At 45.4% G+C, this 23,709-nt stretch overlaps 1 protein-coding gene across 20 annotated transcripts in view; it reads right to left on the bottom strand.

Moving 5' to 3' along the window:
- Positions 1 to 23,709, bottom strand: part of NFIA (nuclear factor I A) — a 331,643-nt gene that overhangs the window by 85,867 nt on the left and 222,067 nt on the right. For all 20 annotated transcript variants that reach the window (XM_072343414.1, XM_072343416.1, XM_072343415.1 and 17 more), the window contains one exon: positions 2,503 to 2,577. In XM_072343414.1, the coding sequence (XP_072199515.1) occupies positions 2,503 to 2,577 (75 nt within the window). The remainder of the gene's footprint in view (positions 1 to 2,502; positions 2,578 to 23,709) is intronic.

The raw sequence follows: 23,709 nt of genomic DNA, 5'->3' as shown, positions 1-23,709 counted from the left end.
GTCTCAAATGAAGACATGGGAATACATAAACCACCCAGCAAGAGTTATATTGAAAAGCACACTCTTTAAAAGCCCTTACATGCCAATTTAGGCAAATATGCAGCAATTACTTTGTTGCTCCATTATGTTAAATTATTCTTTGAATATTAGCATGCAAATTCATACTGACTTCGCTGGGAATTTGTTGCTAGACTCTACACTAAATGAATCCTACTGGGTAGCCATGGTATGTCAGTCTGTGGACTTCTCAGACCTCACTAAGTAAACAAGGTTACGGCTGGTCAGTACATGTCTGGGGCATCTCCAAGGAAAATCCAGGGTGCTATCAAAAGCACTGCAGCTAAATCAGTTGCTGGCATTCTTCCCTCCGAGTCAGTTCTGAAGTGCTATCCCGATATGCTTTGGGGACACTATTTTTGGTAGAGGTGCTGGCTTGTGGACAGGGTATAAAACATAGGTCTTGACCTCCCAGGATTATTGAAGAGCCCATGAAAAAGAGCGCAAACGCCCATGCCTGGGGCAGACAAAGAGCTGGATCTTTTTATTTTGACTACCATCACCCCTTTTTATTTTAGATGAAGCTCATGCCCATCCTGCTCTCTCTGTTTGCAGTCGCCCTGCGCTTTGGAGGTGGTACATTTCAATGGAAAGCAGAGGGAATGTCTCAGACGCAGCTCATACTTTGTTTGCAAAAGACGTTGAATGCTAGGATTTTTGATGCATGATGTTTTAGTTTAGTTACAATAAAATATCTTGGAAAACTAATAAGCAGGAAACATGACTCTCATGAGGTCAGTGCCAAATTCGCGGGGGGGTTGGGACTGGGACGGCTGTACGGCTGTAAGTCCTGAAGCAGTGCAGTTCACTAGCAGCCCTGTCCCCTGCACACATGAAGCATGGCTGACAGAGTCCAGAGGCAGTTCTGCTGTGTAGTGCTCCTACGGTGAAGATAAGATTGTGGTGAAGTGGGATGCCTTGCAGGGGGGGAGGGAGAAGCCTCTGGGCTTGAAAAGCCTCGTGCTGTCGCACTGGAGTAACATGACATGACAGGGAGGCATTCAGAGACTGGAGAGAACATGGCTTTGTCCACCATGGCTGCAGCTACCAGCAAGGTAGTACATGTAGCACAGCAAGTTAGATGTCAAAGTCCCTGTTTAAGCACTTCGGTAAGTAAGTGAACTGTTTACAAACTTCTGAGTCCTCCTGACTTTGTCCTTGTAACAAAACTCCCACCAGTTCTCAGGGAAGGGAACTCAGAAGAAATAGCTTCAAATTTTAATCTGCCTCTCTCTCCTGTCCATATACCTCTCACACCCACATATCTCCCACTGTTTGTGCTTTTCTTGCAGCTTCCTATTTCTGACTACAAAGCCAATTTACAAGGGAGTGCAAGCCTTTCCAAAAGAGGAAATAAAACAGGAAAATCCTTACAGAAAGCCAGTGTTCTGACTCAAAACCACAGCTTCTTTGCTGGGGTTGTGCCAGTTAGTTTCCAGCCCCAGAATCTTTACGTTCAGAGCTATATGTTCACATATTCCTGCTATCCAGGAGAATCATTTTTATCACTGGCTGTACTGAATGGATTGGTTACAAACCTACGGTACAAAAGGGACACGCAGTTGAGTGGTATTCCTAGAGCTGTGGCAACGGTGGGAATGTAATACTCCTGCATGGCTGCAGAGAAGATCCCCAGAGCACTGGTACCTACAGCCCTGCTTCAGCATATCAGAGGTTGTCCATGCTCTCTCCTTGGACCATCTGGATTATGTCATAGCAAAATACAATCAATGCGCCTTTGATCAATGGAACAAGGTGGTGACAGGTACTCTTAATTCACTGTTGTTAGTGAATATCGACAAGCCTGTAATGATCATGCTGCAGTGTGTCATTCATGCTGGGGGCATTAGCATTCTTTAAAGGTCAAAAAACAAACCCTTCTACAAGACAGAATTCCATACAGTTAAGGGAAAATGCAAGAACTTAAAGAGCTGCGCCCCTGAGCAACTGAAATCCCACATCTTCAGATGGTGAAGTAGTTGGCATTAGTTACAAGTTCATTAATTTCCAGGTGTACATGGAACGGATGAACACTATGTGGAGAAGTGGCACGAAAAAATTGCTGGTTGAAGCACACAAATGATTGGGTTTGGTGAAAACAGACTTTGGATCACGTAGGAGATCCACCAGCAGGCTGACCTGCACAGCCCTATCTCTGCACCCTCACACAGCGGCCGCCCATTTTCAGCTGAGTATCAGCTCAGCTCGTCAACTTGCACATGCAAGTTTGCAGCACTTTTTTTTTGTTTAATATCAATTTCCTTCTTGATCTACAAGCTTTCATTTTCCAACATTAAAGGATGTAGCACATAAACAGGGTCCCCCAGAGAGAAGCAGTGGGGAGGGACTCACAGTTTTTGACACTGTTTCTGAACTGGGGAAGAGACGTGATAAAGAACCTGGGATTGCAGAAACCGCACGAAACAGCCACCAGATGATACTTACTTTGTGAGACTCTTACTAGCTCGGTCACACTGAAAACACCTGATGTGACAAAACTGTCCTGGAAGCCCAAATGTCCTACAAAACAAACAGAGTGAGAGAACCGCGATTAGCTTCAAGCATTTAATGACAGTATTCTCAAATACTTTGCTTGCATTTACACTTAAAATGTGACATCTAATTTCCCACTTAGCAGTAATTATTGTTTATGTAGGTGGGTAACTAGTCATACAGCTACGTAGGCTGCTTTGTGGTTTCTATCTAGAGGTTAGGAAAGCTAACATGACACATCAGCAGGGAGATTTTTACATGTTAAAGCATCTCAACAGGAAATCTGAAACAAAAGAGGACTATTTTAATAAACGGTTACCTCGGATGACCCCTAATGACTTCACAATAGAAATGAAAATACTGTACCTAGGAAACAGACAGGACAGCTAAGTTCCATAATCGTTTTAAACATTATTCTCTAAAGAAACATCTGATCAGGATTATCTACCCATTCATTCAAACAAAACAAGATTTAAAGATGTACTCTTCATTTTCTGAGGTTCCACTGGGGAAATCTTAAAAACGAGGCTGGTGAAAAAAATTAAACGAGTGCCTTCCCATCAAGAAAACCCAACGTTTAGAACGAGCTTTCATTAGAAAAAAGAAAACAAATCTATGCACGGGAAAAGCATTAAGCTGGAACTCGGAACTGCCTTTAGGAACCGGGGTGCACCCATCCACGCTCACCCCCCCTGTGCAAGGAATGCTTCTACGCTTGGTATCAAAATGTTATTACACTTTGCATAACACTATTTTCCTTCTTCTCTGAAAACATGTCTACCACCAAATGTTCATTTAATTTTCACGGCTATGATCAATGACAAAAGGAGCAGCTTCCAGGCTGCTGCCCAGGGTAGGCGTGTGAGTGGGCTGCGGTGGTTCACGCGGGGCGTCGCTGGACCTTGATGAGAGGCTGCGGCGGGGCCAGGCTGACCTCCTGCTTTTGAAATCGGGGTCAGAGGAGAAATCGCAGGATAAAGAGATTATTAAAAGGACTGTAAAGTCCTGCTTGCCCGCGGGATAAGTGGCGTACCTTTTAAGATTGTCCTACTTAGAGTCACTGATTCCACAACAAGCGCACATATATTATTGAATGTTTTGCAGGGGCACCATCTGCTCCATTGTTAATTGTTTTTCAGATGCACCAGGATTTCCCTACGTTCAGTACATTGCACCACGCAGCAATACCTGCCCACCTCCTCAGACCAAGCTGAGCCTGAGGATTAATGCGAGTTTGCTCTTCGCCTTTCTTTTGGTGCTGTTTCCAAAGAAACGAATCTCACTGCCGTTTCCTCTTGCAGAACACGAAGCACGAGGAAGGCACTTTGCATGCGGGACCGCACAGGGCAAAGGGTTGGGGTCAGGGAAAGGCTCGGGGAGGCCCTGGGGGAGGTCAGTGGCTCTCCCAGCCTCCGGCAAATCCGCACCCTGGCAGACAGACCCTGCCCTGCTTCCGAGAGGCTCCTCAGTGCCAGATGAACGCAGTTGCTGAGCTAACAGACTTGAGACAAGTTTCTGCATCAGGCACGTGTTGTTTTTTTTTTTTAACTTCAGCAATAATGATGAGTTCTCAGACTGTGTATATGTATATCTCTGGGCATCCTTGTGTATGTGTATATACATATGTATTATGTACACAAACATATAAATATACACAAATCTGTCATGCTCCAGCTGTAGATAAATGTACTATAAAATATTGAAATTGATGCTGAAATTCAACACAAACAAATTCCTCAATCTGCAAACAAGGTTTTTATTTACAGCAAGAGAATAAATTTTTTCTCTACTTCAAACGGGAAAACGTTCCTACAAGCTTTTATTTTTTCCTTATTTTCCACTTAGAAAGAGCTCTCGGATAATTGTAAATGCCTTTGCCTCATCTGCTTTGTATTTTGCTGCAATAAAGGTGATGACTGCATCATTCTGCTTTTTAGAGACGGTTGCTGGCCCTACACAATGTTTGCTCATTGACAATTTCCCAAGTATTTTTAATATGAAGACCTACTTTTCATATGCTGCAGCAGACCTGCCTATTGAATTAAATGATCTGTGAATTAAAAATAATTCTCTTAGGTCTTCACTGAAACCACTCATGTGCCTAAAATTAAGCATATGCTTAAGTGCCTTGCTGGATGGGGGCCAGGACGCTTACTACTCCGCAGAGCCCTTCACAGGGAAGCCAGCCTATGCTATGTAACTTCTCACACTGTGCTCATCATGACGGTATCTGAGCAACTTCCAGAAGTGCATTCAGCAGTACTATGAACATCTGTCACGTGTTGGGTTTTTTTTCACCATGTACCATGCTGGATCTGCTCCGGTGTCCACTTCCACCTGCATCTCTCAGGCAGGTTCCTAGCACACGATGAGTGAAGGTGAGATTTAAATAGGTGGAAATAAATCCCAGCTAAGGTAAGACCGATGGCTTATTTTTAAAGGGAAAGCCTAAAGCCTTTTGTAATCATTCAGTAAAAACTGTAGTGTGGCTAACCCCCTCCTCCCCCCCAGCCTGAATTTAGCAAGCCCAGGCAAAACCAGACATGAAAATGCAGCATAACGGCTTTCAATACACTTTACATCTCAGGGTCCCCCTGTGTATGAGAAAAATTGATTAAGTTAGCTTGGACCTGGTAACTCCTATTATTCATAACATCTGATTTTGCTGAGTATACCAAAAATGCCTGCTTATTTCTGTAGGAACATTTCTTATCTGCGTTCACGTAATAGCAATCATTAAACAGCAGCAGCTAACTAGAGTGGTTAGATTTTCATCCTCCAGTGCTGAAAATAAACATTTCACAAATGAAAGGCGGATTTCACAATGCTGCCACTTGTTGTTTACTTATAAACGTTAGGAAATCAGGGACTCATTTAGCCAATCATTTATAATGTGTTGGTACCCACAGAAGCGATGCCCTTGGCTAAGAGCTGTATCTTGAACTCATTCTGATGGATGGTTGGTCTCTGAATTTGCAGTTCAGTGGAACTCCATGAAAGTTTAAAGATTTGCCTGTACGGCTCAGATTGCAAAATCCAGGCCTAAGACTGCAGGTTTTGCTGAGCAGAGATAACAGTGCAAGAAGAGAACAAGAGAATCATGATAAAGAAGCTTGACAAGCCAATGAAGAACGGCTGGGTGCTATCAGGATTGACAAAATATGGAAAGGAAACATTCTGCACCTATTAACAAAGGTCAAAATGCAAAACCACATCAATTTGCTTGTGCTACTTCACTCTGAGTGAGAAAAATATAGGTAAAGTCAAGCAATTACATATGCAGATGTGAGCACTAAAGAGCTCCTTTACTGAAAAGATGATTAAACATCTTGAAAGCTTGCAAGATTTACTTCTCATACAGCACTTTACTGGAAAATGTGCACAGTGATACTTTTGCTAAATATCCCAAAGATAGGATGTGGAAATTGCTGTATGTGATCTAGTTATCACTACAGCTTTGTGTGACAGTCACGTTTTGGTAGGAGAGCAGGTGTTCAAAATGAGGATGAGAGAATTTTTACTCACGTTATAACAAACTACCGGAGCCCATTCACTGAAATTCTGGGTATAAATTAAGACACCTGGGTAGCCAAGGCAGCCCTGACTCAGCAAAGCAGTGACAGCATGAGCTTCTTTTTATTCCTGTGCTTGACTAAAGCACATGCTTATCCAGGCTGACAAAGAAAGATGAGCTGACAAAGCTAGGCGGGTACTTTAGGATATTGTTGAATCTTTGCTTCCAACCCAAGTCTAGCCCTGCAGGAGTTACGTCAGCACACAAAAACTCACTTTGGCTCCTGAGGATGGTTTCTTTTCCCCTAGAAAAAGTCGGGGACCAGTCTCATGAGACCACGCTGAGTCAAGCAGATCAGGATACCGACTAATGAACACTCAGCACTGCCCAAGAACACATTTGATATAATGTACAGATATGATGCAATACAGTCATAGCAAGTAAAATGTGAAAACCGTCTTTACACATCCTGATGACTGCTTTAATTGGGAAGAAAATTCATAATGCGATTTACATATTCTTTTAGATCCCAGTAAAAGAACCAGAAGAAAAGGCTTGAATTGCTAAAGCCTAATTCTGATCTCAAAGAAATTTTAAACAAGTCTTTCTACACTGATCAAATGAAGTTTCACCTAATTTTCTCCTAATTTACTCTGGCAGAGGAGGCATCAGGATTAGGACTTGTTGTCTAATGCTATTTGTTTTGAATTATTAAGCAAACATTCCGATTTCAATGAGTAAACGTGTACAAAGGCAACTAACCTTCGTCCTAAAATCTAGTTTACAGGGAGAGTATTGTCTGCCTTCCCAATTAATGCTGCAAAAAGGAGTCTCAGACGTTGATCGACCAATCAAGAGCTTGTGTTGTAGCTTGAGAAAATCATGACTGATGCAATTACTTTTATGTAGAAGGTCTGAATATGGTCTACAGGTTAAAGTTCACTGGGTTATTGTTTCTTAATTGAATATCAGAAGATGTTTTCAAGGTGCTCAAGGTATTATTGTTATTTAATCAGCAGGTCTCTTTGTGTAATCCCACAATATTATTTTCATTACAAAACAGTCAGATCGCACCATAAATATGCGAGGTATTTTCTAAAGAGAGATACAGCTGGTTTCCAGAAACCCGAAATTAAGGAATAATGGGGAAGAGTTAAGCCTTTGGAAATGAAAAAGTCCAAATCTCGTTACTCCTCTTCCTCTGCAGTCCGAAGAACAATGCACTAAGCTTTGGAGAACGGCTTTTTGGGAAACCAATTCATTGCCGGTAGTTTGAAACCACACCGCAAGTCCCCCAAACTCGCAGCAAAACAGTTTCTAAAGCCTTTTTATGTTTGGCATCTCACGATACGTAGCCATCTTAAGACCTTAAAATAGTAATAATCAATTAGAGTCTCAAGCCTATTATCTTAACCAAATGCCTGATTAAAAGAAAAGCCCTCTCTGCTCAAAGTGCAACTCGATTCCTTTTGGTTTTATCCTCTATCTAATCCCATGTTTCACAAACAATGTGAAGCAATAGTATTGATTAGAAAATTAATGTCTGTATCACACAGCACACGCAGGCCTTGGGAGAGAAGACGTTATCAGAGGGAACCCGGATCACCCCGAGGACTCCCAAAAGATCAGCTTTTCCACGGCAGCACTGGGAAGGAGCGTGTGAGTGACAGAGAGAGCCCTAATCTGCATTCCGCAGCAGAAAGCAAAAGACAGAATGTATACATGTCAGTCAAGGCCTTCATAGCATTAACTCTCAGTTTAATTGGGAGGGGAGTTCATTAAGCATGGGCTGACCAGCCTACTGCACCCACAGGGTCTGCACTCCTTCCAGAAGCACAGCCCTGGGCATGGCGAGGTGTCCACGTGCACGCACAGGGAGCGGGATGAGCTCACTCTGCTGTATGTCCATGTGCACACACACATTGTTGGATGCATTCACCTCCCTGCTCCCTGCAGGGCAGGTGTGGGGGCTGGGGGCACCCCAGCATTGAGCATCCTGAGAACTTGTGCTGCTTGCTTTGTATCTGAAGCACTGTGGGGACTGAAGCCTGCAGGGCTCTGTCTGAGCTCTCACTGCTCTGGCTCAGATGGAAGGCACCATGAAGCGGTACCCATGGTACAAAAGGTAGCTGTAACCAAATCTGCATTTACTAACAGATATAGATCTCCCATATATAGATCTCCAGAGCCGGCATAATAGCCTCATTTAATGGCATTGTACCAAATGCACTCCTCAAATTTGTACAGGATAAAGCTTTAGTGGTAGATCATGCTACATTTTTAATTCACAGACTTTTTATAGAAGAGTTAAGCACAACATAATACATTAATGGTGGGTCCGAAACCTCTCTTTTTTTCCCCAACAAACACTCCCGCTTATATTTCAGCCTGTTATTTCCTATTTAATTTTAATGCCGCAGCAACAGCTCACCTTGGCCAAATGACACATTTTCCTAGGAAATAAATGGCCCCCGCAGCACGCCGGCTCTGTTCTCCCCAGCTCACCTACCTGGTGCTGGCGGAGGATTTAGGAAGCGCCAGAACTTTCTTTGTGGCCATGGCAGAATGGATTAGACCGTCCAGGGCATGTCGTGTCAGTACAATAGAGGAACACTTTTAAGACTTTAAAGTCATGTAATACAATTCTAGGCTGGATCTTTCTTGTTAAAAAAAGTAGAATGGGAGTGATTGAAAGAGAAAAGGGCCAATATTTGACAACAGAAATCAGCATAACCTCCTAACAGCGGCAGTCATGGATGACTGCCCTTTGACCCGGGGAGATTATGTGGGATTTCAATGACAACAGCTGGAAGTGAGCATGTGAGAATAGAGAACACAGATCTGAGGCCTCCTACAAAAGACTGCACAATCCCTGCCCAGATCAGAGTGTTGATTAGAAATTGTTTCCTGGTCCTGGCTTAATAGAGTGTGATAATGAAAGTTTTGTTAACCCTTCACAGTATGCAAAACCACTGCTAAATCATTTGCCTTTTTTTAAGATAAATGGTCTGCATGTAGCAGACAGGAAAACTCGGAGCTGCTCCTGTCTTCCTCTGCCCTGTGCTGCTGCTCAGCCCTGCTCAGTCTGCATGCTGTGCAATGCCTGCACCGGGTACATCCACGCATAAGGATGGGTGTTACGGATGAGAAGGGGAACCCACGAGCAAAGTCTCACTACGTACAGCCTTTCACGCTCACGGCATTTTGGAATCCTTAATAATAGCACCACCTCATTATTATTTCAGTATGTGTCATCTGGGCTGCAAATTAATAAAGGCGGACCTGAGCAAATGTGGTGCCAGCCTGGCTGTGTCACTGGCACCACCTGCACGGGTCCACAGCAGCCTCAGCTCTTAGGAGACACAGCTCATTTTATATCTAAGTACAGAGATACTGGAATTAATGGCAACATATTACTCTTAATGAACCGATCACAGATTGGAATCAATCATGTCAGGCTTTGCCCAAGCAGAGGACACAAGGATAGTTCCTTCCCCTGGAAGATAATGGTCTCAAAACACTGAAAGCCCTTCAAGTTCACGTTTAAGGACCTTGCACAATGGAAGTCCTTCCAAGATCGATGAGATGTGGTGTGGTTTTCATTTCTGATGACACCTAACATCGTGGGGTACTTTTCCAAACTCATCTGGGTGAGAAATCAGTTAAATGCAATTTTTGGATGTAATGATGAAAACTAAGAATCTCCATTTCCACCATATAGTCAATCTGATAAATAAATTAACTGCATTAATACCGATACGAGGCCTATAGTTTGAAAAACAACAGATGTCTTAAATTAGCATATTTCTGTTTCAGGTCTTCAATCCAAAAAGCAAATACTAAAGAAGAAAAAATCATTACAAATGGTCATACTCATTTGGCAGCTGATATAATAACGAGCTCCTCAAAAGCCTTCCTAAGTAAGAGAGATGCATTCTAACTGGGATGATCATTATAGAATACTTATGGCATCCAACAACCAGAAGAGTAATAAAAAATAGGCTTGCCTCCTCGAAATCATAGTATGGAGTTATTTCTCTTCATGTTTTCACAACAGCCCCAATTCCAAGAGCAATGGCTGCCCGTGCTCTGTCTCCTGTCCTCACTCCCACCCAAGTTTAACCACTGTTCTGCCTGTGGATTTGCAGGGAGCTGCTCTAAGGACTGAGGGTTAGTAGGAGACAGTGCTGTGAGTGCATGCCCGAAGCACAACCCACAGCTCTTCACACCGAAGGACGAGTGCCATGTCACGTATGGCAGATGAGCACGGTGCTTGCTTGCTTTTGTGCTACCTCAAATGAGAATTTGTTCTAGAGCGTTAATACCGTCACTACTACTGCTGATGTTGAGTGTAAAACATCTGTGTGACAATAAATGTAAAGATTCCTAAAAACTGGTGTGGAATACTTGGGTATTCAGACTAATCATGGACTGAAATAAGCGCATTTGTTTCAAATCCTGTTTATAGCACCGCAGCCCTTCCCTCCCTTAAATCTTCCTCTTAACCATAGTGATGTTTATTGAATACCTGTCATTTCTCCAGCAGCATGTGCCAGCAGCGGCTCACCAGTGCCAGGCTGCATGAAAACCCTTCTGTCTCCTATTCTCCGAGGGGCTCCCTTAGATCAACCACTCACCATACCCAATACGCTGAAACCCATAAATTTGCAGATACAGCAGTCAAAATTCTTAACAGGAAAGTGCACCCATTTTGCCCAGTGTAGCATACTGAAATATCACATGGTGAGAAGCATTTCTCACCATGTGTAAACTGTCAATTTGATTTGAAATTAAAATTTTTGATTAACATGAGCATTTCTGAGCCTCCCGCTGGCAGCAGCCCTATTGCTGAAAAGTGACATGATTTGTGACACACATGCTGTACAGAAGCCCCATGCCAGCAATTGTTAAACCCATTTTCATTCTGCTTTAATACGGTATGACACTCAGGAAAATAATTTTAATATTTAGGAGAAAGAGGGTAAAGGCTTAAGGAGCAAAGTCCTTCATGGGTGGAAAGCGGGATTAGGGCAGCACGACAAGCAGCACGGAGGTCTCCATGTCTCACAAGGCACGTCTCCTTTCAGCAACGGGACCATCTGCAGGAGGCTAAGAAAGGTCCGTAGGAAAGCACAAAGCCTCCTTTTAAATACAGTTGATATTTCAAGCACAGCATGAGGTGCTCTCCACCTATGAATGCTGAGATGCTTCTGCACGGGGAAACGCTTCGACTTCAGTGATTAAACCCTCGGACGGGAGGTAGGGTCGTCTGGTTTCCACAGGGCCTGTTATTTTTCCATGTTTACCACTTCCCCCAGCAAGTACCAGCAGTCCCTAGCATCTACACGGCGACTCACTCACGGAGGAGGAACGTTTTGTGACTATTACAACTTCTGAGCCCAGGAATCTCCCTCTTCATCAGGGCAGTGGGAAGATTTCTGCTAAGCAGTACCAAGAGAACACAAGAACTGGGGCACTTCTGCAGCAACGGCTTTTACGGCAGCGACAGGCTCATGCAGAAGACAAAACTTCAGTGGGGATTTTCATGAACGTAAGCCTGTGTCACTGTTGCAAGCTGCTGACTCAACTGTGTCACCTGCCTGTTTCTGAGAGTGGATCTCTTTTTTCCAGTAACATCGTGTTCTGGGGAAGTTTATCATGAAACAAGTATCACGAACAGTCATTCTGAGCAGCAGAACAGCTTTGATAAGTGTCGACACGCATCTGACTTTTCTGCTAGCTCCTAACACTGCTCATCACATTAAACACTCAGCTCTGCTGGACTCTGCTCCTAGTAAACACGGAGCCATTCCTAATTGCCATAGTACAGAGAGGGAAAAAAAAAAAGTGGGATTTTAAAAATAATATTAGATGGTGAAATGAAATACCAGCGTGATTCAGATGCAGTGGAAGTATTCAGTCATGAGCAGAAAGCTGTGGGCTCGTTTATGTTAATAACAACGCCTGAGAATTCAATCTGCATGAAAGATGTGGTCCTCAATAAAGCCGTGATATATAGTGATTGTAAGTATGTAGATTCTTTTAAATAAGCCTTAAGTTTAAATAAGCGTTCTGTATAAACACCTAGTTTTAATTAGTATATTGCCAAGAAATTATACAACTCGACTCAGTGATGCTGTAATTATTTGGGGATCCATAAAGCCCTCCCTCGGCGGTGGCAGCTAGCTGTGTCCTCCACATGCTCTGCAGACATGCACAGCTCAGAGCTGAGCCCGGGGAGCCCGAACCCCTGCGGACACAGAATGGGAGGTCTATAAAAAGTGGTGTGATTTTTTAATTTTGACAGCAAGTGGAAGAATTCTCCATGAGGAGGTGGCAGGGCAGGGGCTGGTGATGGCAGCAGCTCTCCTGTGCTGTGCCAGGTGATGGGACACAAATCCGGCTCTGCATCCTCTCTTTCTCCCTTCCTGGCACCCCTCTGTCTTCACACCAACACTCTTAGAAAAGACCGTGGCCGGACACTGCAATAGTGGAAGCTGAAGAAATATCTGCTGAAGATTAGATAGCATGAAAGCAACTCGAAAACAAGGGCTCTGGGCATGGATGTAAGTCATGGGATCAGCCAGCTCCATCTTTCCACATGGGCTTTCCTCTCCCCCAGAACTGCTTCTTGCACCTTATCTGCTGACAATACCAGCGAGCAAACTTTCATTCACAATAAAATCTATGCAAATGGTACTGCTCTATTCACTGATTGTTCTTTCCCTTGCACCGCTGGGAGTTTTCTGTGCAGAAGGCTCCTTTACTCCTCACAAAGCAGAACGACCTCCTGGCTTGGGTAATTTTGGTCCCAGGAAGGCTGACCCCCACCAGGCTGCACTCCCACTGTCCTTGTGGCCCAAGAGCCACAGTTTGACAACACACATAGCTCCCGAAGTTGTAAGCAAAAAATAAAGGATTTAGAAAAGAGATCCCCGAATCCTAACCCAAATAGAGTCAACCTCAAATAGAGTCGAGTCCTAGGCAGACGAGGAGCCTATACAGACCTAGAAGGAACACAAGTCCTCCAGTGGAGATCCAGGCTCTCCTGTCTCGATCTAGATCCACTCTGAACTACACCAGACCTCTGCCTCCTCCAGTACTTTAGAAGCCTCACAGGCTCATCAGCTGACCCCTCAAGGAGTGATGGACTCAGGCTGGGGCAAATGAATACGCTAAGAGGAACAGCAGCATGTTAGTGGGTATGTCCCCCAGGCCTGGCCCAAAGCAGCAGGGTCAGTCCATTGAGAGGAGACTGGTGGATGTGCGATCTCTGCACAGCCAAGACTCTCTTTCTGTTTTGTTCTGAGTTTGTGTTTTGTAGGGCAGGATGCCCTGTCTACATTCCTTTACAGATGGAGAATGGACATTTATTAACAAGTACTCGGGCGCACAGCCCAAAACTCTAGACTCCTGGCATGGAACTGCACGACATAGAGGGCCAGTGACCCCCATTTGTGTTTACTGTACTTCTACAGACACATGTTGGTGTGATAGGGGCATTCACTTTCGCAGGTTCAGGCCAAGGTCAGGCCAGAACATGGACCAAATTTATTTTCTCTGTCTCTCTGTGTAAACTGCTCAGGCTGTAGCCCAAAGAGGGCCCCTGAGTTCATTCGCTGTGAGTGCATTTTGAGGGATTCAAGACTGACGCAGCAAACAGAAGGGGTGGAGAAGGACCTTCTCCCTCCATACCTAGCTCCATGTGCTGATCCTACGCGTGGCAGACAGGGTGGTTCTATGGGAGGTGCCTCCAGGGGTGACAAGGCAAAGAGGTGGGACACGTTGCCTCTCAGACCCTCTGACTCCTCCTCAGCAATCAGACTGGTGTGGCATGGTGTGATGTGCCAGAATGCACAAACGTGGCAGTGGGGAGGAGTCCTCGTGTCCTATCAGTATGGATTTTGGACAGTCTGAAGACAGTGCAGAGGTTAGGACTTCAGATTTGGATCATGCTTACCAGCCTGGATCACCCTAGCTGGATCAGCCACCAGGTGTGTCCTAACAGCACTCTGCCTGCAAATGTTGCCCTGTGACTGTCTGTATGTGAAAGGCAGAACCTTTGCTGGTCAGCAGCAGTAGAGCAGGCAGAAAGAGTGAAAATGAAAAAGGAATTTCACTCAGAGGGACCTTCACATTAAACTAAAGCAACTCAGGTAAAAAGGAAAGCCATCCGTTATGGCTTGTAATGAATGCATAAGCAGCCATTTCTTCTCCATTCCTTCTTTGCTTGTGTTACTGAAATACAGAAATAAAGGCTAAAATAATGATGGATGGATTCTGGACGACTCAAAGTTCAATTCAGGATGGATGCGATCCCAACATTTCAGATTCTTATCTCATCGTAATTGGAATAGCTGAACCTCTCTTGTCTGCAAAATTAGGCGAGACATCCTGTGAGAATGGGCTCTTTTTCACAGCAGTTTAGTCCCCAGACACATAAAAGAATGAAAACAAGAAACAGAACAGAACATTTTTGCTTTTGAGTAATGGCTGCATACGGGCCGTTCAGAACAAGGCTTCACTGGAAGAGTTGAGGAGGAAGTTCCTCCTGCCAGTATGCCCATCCCTAGACGCATTCCTCCACAGAGCACATAAACACTTCTCTAAAAAGATAATTTATCTCAGTAACTCCCATTCTGCAGAAGGGAAAAACAGTGAGGATAGTACAAGTGGGTGGTATTTAGACCGTCCAACCTCCTACCCTGGAGAAATCACTGAAGACCACCACATGCCCTGCAGGACCCCGCTTTGCTCTCGCAGCCTCAGTCCTTCTCTGCCTGCTCCAGGCTTGCTGGGATGTGTGGGGGAGCGGTGGGGGCTTCCTCTAGCAGCAGTCTCAGGTCCAGAGAAATTACAGGATGAACCTGTAACATCTCTGTTTAAAATGCCCCGAGGTTCAAAACACAAAGAGAGGAACTCCCAGAAGACCGAGCATCTCTGCTGACTATAGAGGGAGAGCCCAGATTTTAGGTTCGCAGCTGCTGCCCCATTTTAATGCCTCATGTGACGTGGGGTGAAATCCGAGCCTCAGAAGTTCATATACTATGTCAGCACAGGCCTAAAAAGAATTGCCTTCCTCCTCGTATTTTGTCATAGGCAATGCCTCCTGACATGCCATGCTTCCGTATCCTTACATTTATATCTCACCGCTGTTTTGTTTATAATTCAGAAAACTGTGAAGTACAAGTATTGCTGAGTTATCCTTGTGTTCCTGTCCTTCATCTGGTTCATTTGCAGGAGGGAATAATGATCTGTCACCAAGGTAAATTCATTACCCAGCAGATAATGCCACAGTGTTTCTGCTGCCCATTTCACAGTAAGACATTCTTTTTCAATGATGTTGCATCTCTGTTCTCGTGGGAACAGTTTACGGCTGACATAGCAATAGTAGTAATAACAACTTACATTTATATTGTACACAGGATGATCTTTACTTCTGTCTCCTTCTAACAGTGCAGGCTCCCAGTCCTACTGCAAATGCATCATTCATGGCCGTGACAGGCACAAATCTAGATTCACTAATACGGGGCTGCCTCATTCCTCAGCCCTTTGCTCAGGTTGTCATTTCCTTTCCAGACCCTTTTATTCTGCGCTTTGGAATTGTTTTAAATTGATTTGTGGACTGCTACCACACCACTGCTCTAAGTCTGCAAATCTGTGGGGTTCCCCTCTCGCCTCCAACCCCTGCCTGCTGCAGTCCATCACGCTGCTGCCCGCTCTCTGCAGCTTCTTACCTCTTCCCTTCCTCCCGTGGTTCAAACTATGCCATGGTCTGCTGTACAGTGAAATTGGCTCCCCTCTGCATGGCGTGGGGGACAGAGCTCGCTCTCTGCATTCTGCTATTGGAAATTTCCTAAAAGCAAATTCCCCGTGTTGTTTTTTTTTTCTTAAGGACTTTGAGGTAGAACATGTGGGAAAATTGCAGGTGGTCCACACTGCAAAGCTGGTCAGGTGGGGACAACCCACCGCCCCCCTCCCACTCCAGCAGGCTCTCAGATGGGCATGCAGCTGTCAAAGAGCCTTCTGCTACAGAAGGAGAAAGCTAACAGGAACAGAGGACTGAGTTCCTTGTGAGAGTGCTACGAGGTACATAAGAAGCATTCCTCTGTTAAGATCTTCAGAAATGCCAGCAAAGGGTTTGGCCCATGGAAAGATGGTGTCGACATCCTTGTGCCTGGCTGAGCATCGGCAAGGAGCTACCCAGCTCACCCAGCCAGACACCGCATTGCCTGGGTCCCTTTGTCACTCTGCAGCATTCTGGGGATAGAGGCAGTGCTGGCTGGGTGCCCGGGGGACCTGCAGACAGGGGTAGAGGCCCGGCCTCCCACTCTGCAAAGCCCAGAGATGCAGAGGAAGAGCACTTGGATTCCCTCTGGCAGCCCTGCCTTCTCCTCGTGCTGGCTGTGTGTGATGGTGTGCCTTGCAGAGGATCCCCTTGCTTCAAGTGCGAGTGAGGGAGGACGGGAGGTAACGATGAGAGACACTCTAAAATGATTACGTTAATTGAGCCTTATGAAAATGGAAAACAATGGCAGCGTGCAAAACAAAAAACGCTATAACCACGTACGTCTCTTGTTTACTAAAAGTGCTTCACTGACTACAGATTTACTCCGGGGCACAGCAGGAAACTTTTCTCCTTTAAATTTAATCAGCATGTTGGGCTTTGTGGGTTGTTTTTTTTCCTTTCAGAGAAAAACACCAGCGATCAGATCTGCGCTTCCCATCCACTCCTCAGCGCAGTGCCTGGAGGTGATAGTGTGAACTCGCTCAAGAATGTGAAGGCATTTTATAAATCATTTGGTTTCAGCGGGGGGGGGAGAAGGCTGAGGGCTGGTACAGTTTACAGCACACACTTTAGTTTCTTCAGTTGCAACAGTGGTTAACAAGAAAATGAAACAGACGACATGAAATGCACGTAGCGAGCAGCACCTCTAATCAACCAGCACCTTGCTACCTCTCCATAACCAAAACTATCCCAACTCAGAATGAAGTTGTCGAACTGAAGCTATGGCACTGACAGACGGGAAAAAAGGAGCTGAGCTGAGCAATGCAAAGTGCTGTAAACAACTCGCAGTGCTCGCTGTGAGCGAGATAATGGCAGCAACCGGAGCACGGCTCTGAGCGTGGCTCCGAGTGGGGCTCCTCACCTCACCTCCCTCTGCCGCGCACTGCGCTGCTCCTGGGAAGAATGTGTGCTCCACTGCAAATAAAAGTCTCCTTCTTGCTTTCCCAGGAACAGACCTGGTAATTTTCCATTCCACTCACACCACAGCCAGGCTTCAGAGGGGATTTTATTCTCTGTCTAAACTTTCTCTCTGCTTCCTATCTAGCAACAATTACAGCTAAAAAGTAGTAACTGCAGTTAAAGAGATAGTGTCTGATTAGCTGCAGAGGAGACGAGGCTCTTCCTGGGAGCCTGGTCTCATAGCAGTGCCTGCCCATGACAGTAACGATGATCTCACTTACGGCTTCACTTTCTGCTCCTCACTTGGACGTCATGGCTCATATTGACAACTTATGGCTAATGAAACAAATGCTACTCGGAAATCACCTGATGTAGCTACGAATCTGCATTATATGCATAAAGATTGTTTTGAGTGTGCAAACTGCATATAAGTACAAAGGCTGGAACTCTTTAAAAGGAAAATCACATTGTGATATACCTATAAAAACAGGTTTGATTCACACAGGCACTGTAACACACACAGAAACAGAGGGAAGTGTGAAATAACCACATACATCCTCACAGTGAATGCATGTATTTGGGAAGGACTGGAGTCAACAGAATACCTCCTGCTGGGGTCAGGCAGTCAGAACAAAAGAACACGGGACTTCAGTGAGAAAGCATGACTGCTCCTACACTGTGCTGCTGGACACGGCCACGGGGACCAGCCTCAGGTTTAGGTGCGATGGTCTCTGCTCTAACTGAGGGAAGTATGGAGGTAGGCAGAGATAAGGGGTGTCCTAAAGGCTGGGCTGGCAGGGACCCGAGCTGTGCAGTGCTGAGCCCCACAAGGTGTCAGCCTCAAAACACCGCATTCAGCCCCGCTGCAGCTTTCCCAGTGAAAGAGCCAGCACTGCAATAGCTCCTCTGCAGAGCACAGCCCCAAACACATGCTTTTTACATCCAGTGGTCTGACCACAGAGGGCGACGCTTTGGCCAACGCGGGGTGGCCGCAGGCAGTCAAAGCAGATTCTGCTGCTGGGATGCTGAGTGCAGAGCTCCCATTCACTGCCGGAGCCGAGTGGCACTGCTGCACAGAGATGCTACCTAAATAGATGTCAAGTAATGAATGCTTCGGGTAAGCGACTGATTTCAGAGTGTGCTTTTATCCACAGGCCCTGTATTTATAGTTCAAGCCTTTTCAATTAATACGCACACCCTATAAGAATTAAACTACTAATTATCACATTTTACCGTGGTTCACAGAACTTTCATCAGATCTAGTAAATGAAATCACGAGTTCAGCAGAAGAAGCTTTACTGCGCCAAATTATGTCAAGGGTATATCATGTTGATAATAAAAGATCACTTGGTTGGAAGCCTAACCTAGAAGGTTGGGGAGGCGTAAAAAGTTCACATTTTGGATCATGCTGCTCTGGCGTGGGCGTTCTGTGTTTTTTTTTCTTGATTATTGTGGAAGGCAATTCTCCTGCAAGTAAAATTTTCCCTTTGTCTTACATTACAGGCATTAGGAAATTCTTACAACGAAAGACAAATAGGTAGGTTCGGGGTTTTGTTTTGATAGTCACGCCTTGGCATCGCATATTCTGTCTCTTCCCACAAATAAACTTCCTTCTCCACTGGAGAGAAAATTAATATGAGGCCCATACCACAAATAAACTCCTTTCCCTAAGTGCCCAGCCTCTTGGTGGGCAGGCATGGTATTCAGAAGCATCCTCCATCCAGCCTGTGGTCCGCTCAGGCGGTAGCAATTACTGCCCCAACCCAACTCGCAGCTGTTAATTAAGCAGCAAAACTCTCCAGAAAAATGGGTTGCAGTTAAAACTGGGGAGGACTGCAGCCAGCCCCGAGGCACCGTGCAGAGCTGGCACTGCAGGAGGGGGATCAACTGGGGCACAGAAAGCCTTGACCCCACAGCTCTGGGGCGGGGAACACTCCTCGCCATGGCACGGCAGCTTCCCATGGGAAGCTCCTGGCCAGCCCACATCCACGCTGCCCTCAGCATGGCCCTTGCTGTTATCTTGTGGATAAATATACGCCAAGAGGAATGGAATGGAGCAACAGAGTATAAATATATTTTGAAACGACTTAGAATAATTGTGGCTGTATTTATGCACCTTATCCACTGGAAAGGTTCACTGCCTTTTTCCTGTACACACATATGTTGAAATAAAAATATATACCCTGGCCACACTTTTATTCCTCCTTTCCTCTGCAGAACTCTGCCACTCTGAGCGTAATGAACGTTTCATGTCTTTCAAGCACTGCTTTGTCATGCTATAAGCATTCATTTCATGCTTTGAATATTTCCTGTCATACTCGCCTTGGAAGATTTTTTTGTGGGAATGCTTTGCTTGTGAAGGTTAATGGCTAGCAGCAGTGAAAACTGAAGTCCTCTGTCAATCCTTTGGTCTCAGACACTGCAGGTCACTGATGAGAAACTCTCCCCTTGGCCCAGTGAGGCTGCAGTGCTGACCCCGGCTGACTACCGCCTATCTTGCCGACTGACAGCCAACACCCTTTGCTGTTGCCATCAGAGTCCCCTCAAGAGAGTGCCAGCTCCTGATAAGCAGGCTGAATCCCGAGCCCAGCTGAGCACCTGCTAAATCCTGGAAATGGTGAAGCAGCGCCTGACAATCTGGATCACAAAACCATTTGACTTTGTGCATGAGTCTCAATAAAAATATGGCGATACGGAGAAAAACGGTGTTTTCTTTCCTAGTTATTCAGATGCTTGTCCTCAGAAGTCATGAAACTAGCTGGAAAATGGAGTTGAATGCTGCAAAGTTTTGGCCTTAGTCTATTATTATTTTGTACTTCTAGCTCTTGTTGGAGTCTATCTGTAATGAAACAGGATGAAAAAAATGCAAAACTAAATGGTATGTAAGATAATTTTGTAACCAGGCATATCCGCTGTTGTTTCCTTGGGAAATGTCAGCATTCAGAGCTGCCCATGTGCAGCATCTCTCTGGTATGAGGACATAAAGGTGGGACCTATCAGACCTTCCTCCTTCGAGCTGGAGGAATTGCAGAATGGCTTAGGTTGGAAGGGACTTCAAAGATCACTGGGCTTCCACCAGCCCAGGTTGACCATGGACCCATCCAACCCAGCCTTGAGCACCTCCAGGGATGGGGCACCCACGCTTCTCTGGGCAGCAGTGCCACAGTCTCACTGCCCTCAGAGTAAAGAATCTAAGCTAAATCTCCTCTCTTTCAGTTTAAAGCCATTCCCCGTTATCCTGTCCTATCTGCCAAGCTGTGCCCCTGCAGCAGGCAGGACAGACTGACCCCAGCACTGCCCCACTGTTCGGCCACAGCCTTGGGCCCAGACAGCACGCTGCGCCCGGCTCACCACCCATCTCCAAGGGTGCAAATCCACTCAGGATTTGGTCCCGGCATTTTGCAAAGGTGCAAACAAGCTGACATCACCAGGAGCGTTCAGTTCGTCGCCAGATATGAGATTCCATATTGAAAATGCTAAGGGCTTTTTTTTAAGCTTTTTTTTTTTTTTTCTGAAGCAAAGTTAATTTTAGATTAGTCCCTCAGGCTGTGATAACTCTCCAGTGTTGCTCTGTAAACAAGAGAGGAGAGCCTTCCCGCATTTATAAGACTCTGATGCAAATGATTCTGTGAAGAAGAGCACTAATAAAAGCTGCCGTTACTGTACTACTCTGCGTGCAACTCCCTCTGACAGAAAACTTCCCTAGTGTGGCTCAGTTTGGTGCTGCAAATGAGGTGTCTCAGGAATGCCAGCCACTCCAGATGATAGTGCCAAACACAGCACCTTGTGCTCAGAGAACGACTCCCAGCCCTGCTCTCTCCAGGTGGGAAGCCAGGATCCAGCCAAGGGCAGCCAGCCCCATGAAAACAACAAGGTTTGCAGCACTGCCATGGTGAGGGTGAAGCTGGTGGGCAGAGAGCCCCGTGGCAGCTGAGGGTGATGGGGAACACTGAGGCTGAGCTAAGCCGCGAGATGGAAGATGAGGACTGGCCTGGGGACAGGGCCTCAGCTGGTGACAGATTCGGCTGTAGGAAGAACTGGAGTTACCATTTAAGCTATAATGTAGATGAGTGGTTGGGGTAACCACAAAGCAAAGCTCTGCTCAGGGCAGCCTGAGAAAATGGTTTGAATGGCAGTTTTGCATCTGTGAGCTCCCAACCCACAGCCTCAGTGGCTGCTGGCTGCAGCCTTCTCACTGTGTAAAGCAAGAACACCAGATCTGGGATCAGAAGAGAGCATAGGAAGGGGCTGGACTCTGCAGCCCATCAGCTAAAGCAGGGGCAGCTCCCCATGTCGCTGCTGCATTTCCCAGGCTTCAGACAGTGCCCTGCTGCCCGAAGGAAAGAAAGCTGCACTTTGCAAACTGCTCTTTGCACATTCCTACTGTTGCCTCTGCCTTCCCCTCCTGCTGGAGGAGCAGCATTTCTTCTTTTATTCTTTTAGGCACGTGAAAGTAAGCATATACCTAAACCCTTTTTGTAAGGTTTTATACCCGAGTCCAGCCCTACTTAAGTGAAGAATTCACAGATGATATTTACAAGTCCGGTGTAATTACTGCAGGGTTGAAAAACGAGTTCTGTGAGTTACGGTACATCATTGTTTTTCTTTCTTTTTTTTTTTTAATGTTACAAAGAACAATGTGCCTTTCATTTCCTGCAGTGCTGTTAAGGTACTTGTAGCTCAAAGCAGCAAGAATACATTAAAACTAAAAAGCATTCGGTCTGAGCATTAAACATTTTTATTTTTCAGATAAATGCCTCTCCCTCTACAGAAACTGTTTGAGCTGTGAATTTGGCACACGTTCGTAATCAGCTGTAATAATGAATGCTGTCTCGCTCACTTGAAACGGGAGAATTTACCAACTTCTTTAAAAAGAACTTGCTAATCTACAATTAAAGTGGTGTGCTCCCAACTCCGAGTTACTGAGTCGCAGTAACGCACGCTCCAGAAACATCACTTGTCTGCAGCAGATGACGCAGCGTTCCTCTGCCGCACGCAGCATTAATTCTGCAGTGCCACCACTCCACGCTGCCACCAGGTACAGCAGCGACACGGCCCTGTGCACGGCTCTGCCCTTCCCCAGCACCAAACCCCTACCAAAGCAGAGCAGGATCTGATTTGTCACACTACGGTCACGAACATCTCCTCTTTGCAGACAGAGAGGCTGAAAAGTTCCCCACAGAAGTTTAAAATAATCCTGCTTACAAAAAGAAAACCTATCCGATAGCCGTTGCCATGACTGAAAGGAAGAATAAAAGCCTAAGACAGAGCCCAGTGCTGAGCCTGAGATTCAGTTGTTGCTGATCCCCAGGCACGCCGTCCCTTCACTACAGCACACTGGCCATTTTGTCACCCTCAGTTCAGTGAAAAAATAGTTTGTTTATAAAACGTGACCCCAAACCAGTGCACTTAATGAGCTTTTAAAATCGATAATTGCTTGGTTTTTTTTACTTTTATTTTATTTTATTTTATTTTTTGATGGGGAGAATTGCAACATCACTTTGCTGTGCCAACTGAAATGAAGCTTTTACATACCATTAGGCAACGACAAAAGTGGGGAATTTTCCATACGGGTGTTCCACCCAGCTGGTCACACAAAAAAAAATCATTTGAGCAAAGTATCAGGACACCTGACCTCGTTGCTGCCTTTCAAATGAAGCACTCTGCCTCTTTCCACATCCCTCCTGCAAACTTCCTCACCCACATGGCAAACAGGCAAATTCAGGTTTTCTTCCTCTCACTGAGCTCTTTCCCATGTTAAGGGGACAAGGGGATCAGCTTTCTGCCCAGTTCCAGGACAAGGCATGGAGCCATGCATCCATGACGAAGCCCTGTCCTGCCTGCATGCTTGCTGTGCATGACCATCATGCTGAAATTCTTAATGTTTCTATAAATCCTTGCAGTAGAAATCAGGTAAGTGACCTCCTGAAAATAATTCTGGCTTCACGAAGGCTGAAGGGTGGGTTAGAGGTGGAGTTAAAGCCACCACTGAGAGCAGAAGATGTCACCATCTTCTCTCTCCATCCCATCCCTGGAGGCATTGAAGGCCAGGCTGGATGTGGCTCTGGGCAGCCTGGTCTGCTGGTTGGTAACCCTATACACAGCAGGGGGTTGGAGATAAGCACCGTGGTCCTTTTCAGCTCAGGCCGTTCTATGATTCTATGATTCTGTGACTCTCTGTTATGACTCTGCTCCATAAATTCAACTGTAAAGCCCACTAGAAAAGAGGGGTGTCTCTAACAAATAAAAGCTTTTTTCTTTTTTTACTCATGAACTTCACTTGAATGAAGGTTAGATATTCAGGTTTTTCTAAATAACACGGACAAATTAAAATGATAAATTAAATCTGTAGTAGGAGGCCTTCTTTTTCAGGGCTGTATAGCTGACCCTTTTGAACCTACATTACTCAAGGTATGCAAAATATATGTGTATAATAAATAGCTCTAGAATTTATGGA

Source organism: Excalfactoria chinensis, chromosome 8 (genome assembly GCF_039878825.1).
Source record: "Excalfactoria chinensis isolate bCotChi1 chromosome 8, bCotChi1.hap2, whole genome shotgun sequence".
NCBI classification, from domain to species: domain Eukaryota; kingdom Metazoa; phylum Chordata; class Aves; order Galliformes; family Phasianidae; genus Excalfactoria; species Excalfactoria chinensis.
This window is presented reverse-complemented; position numbering and strand designations above follow the sequence as displayed.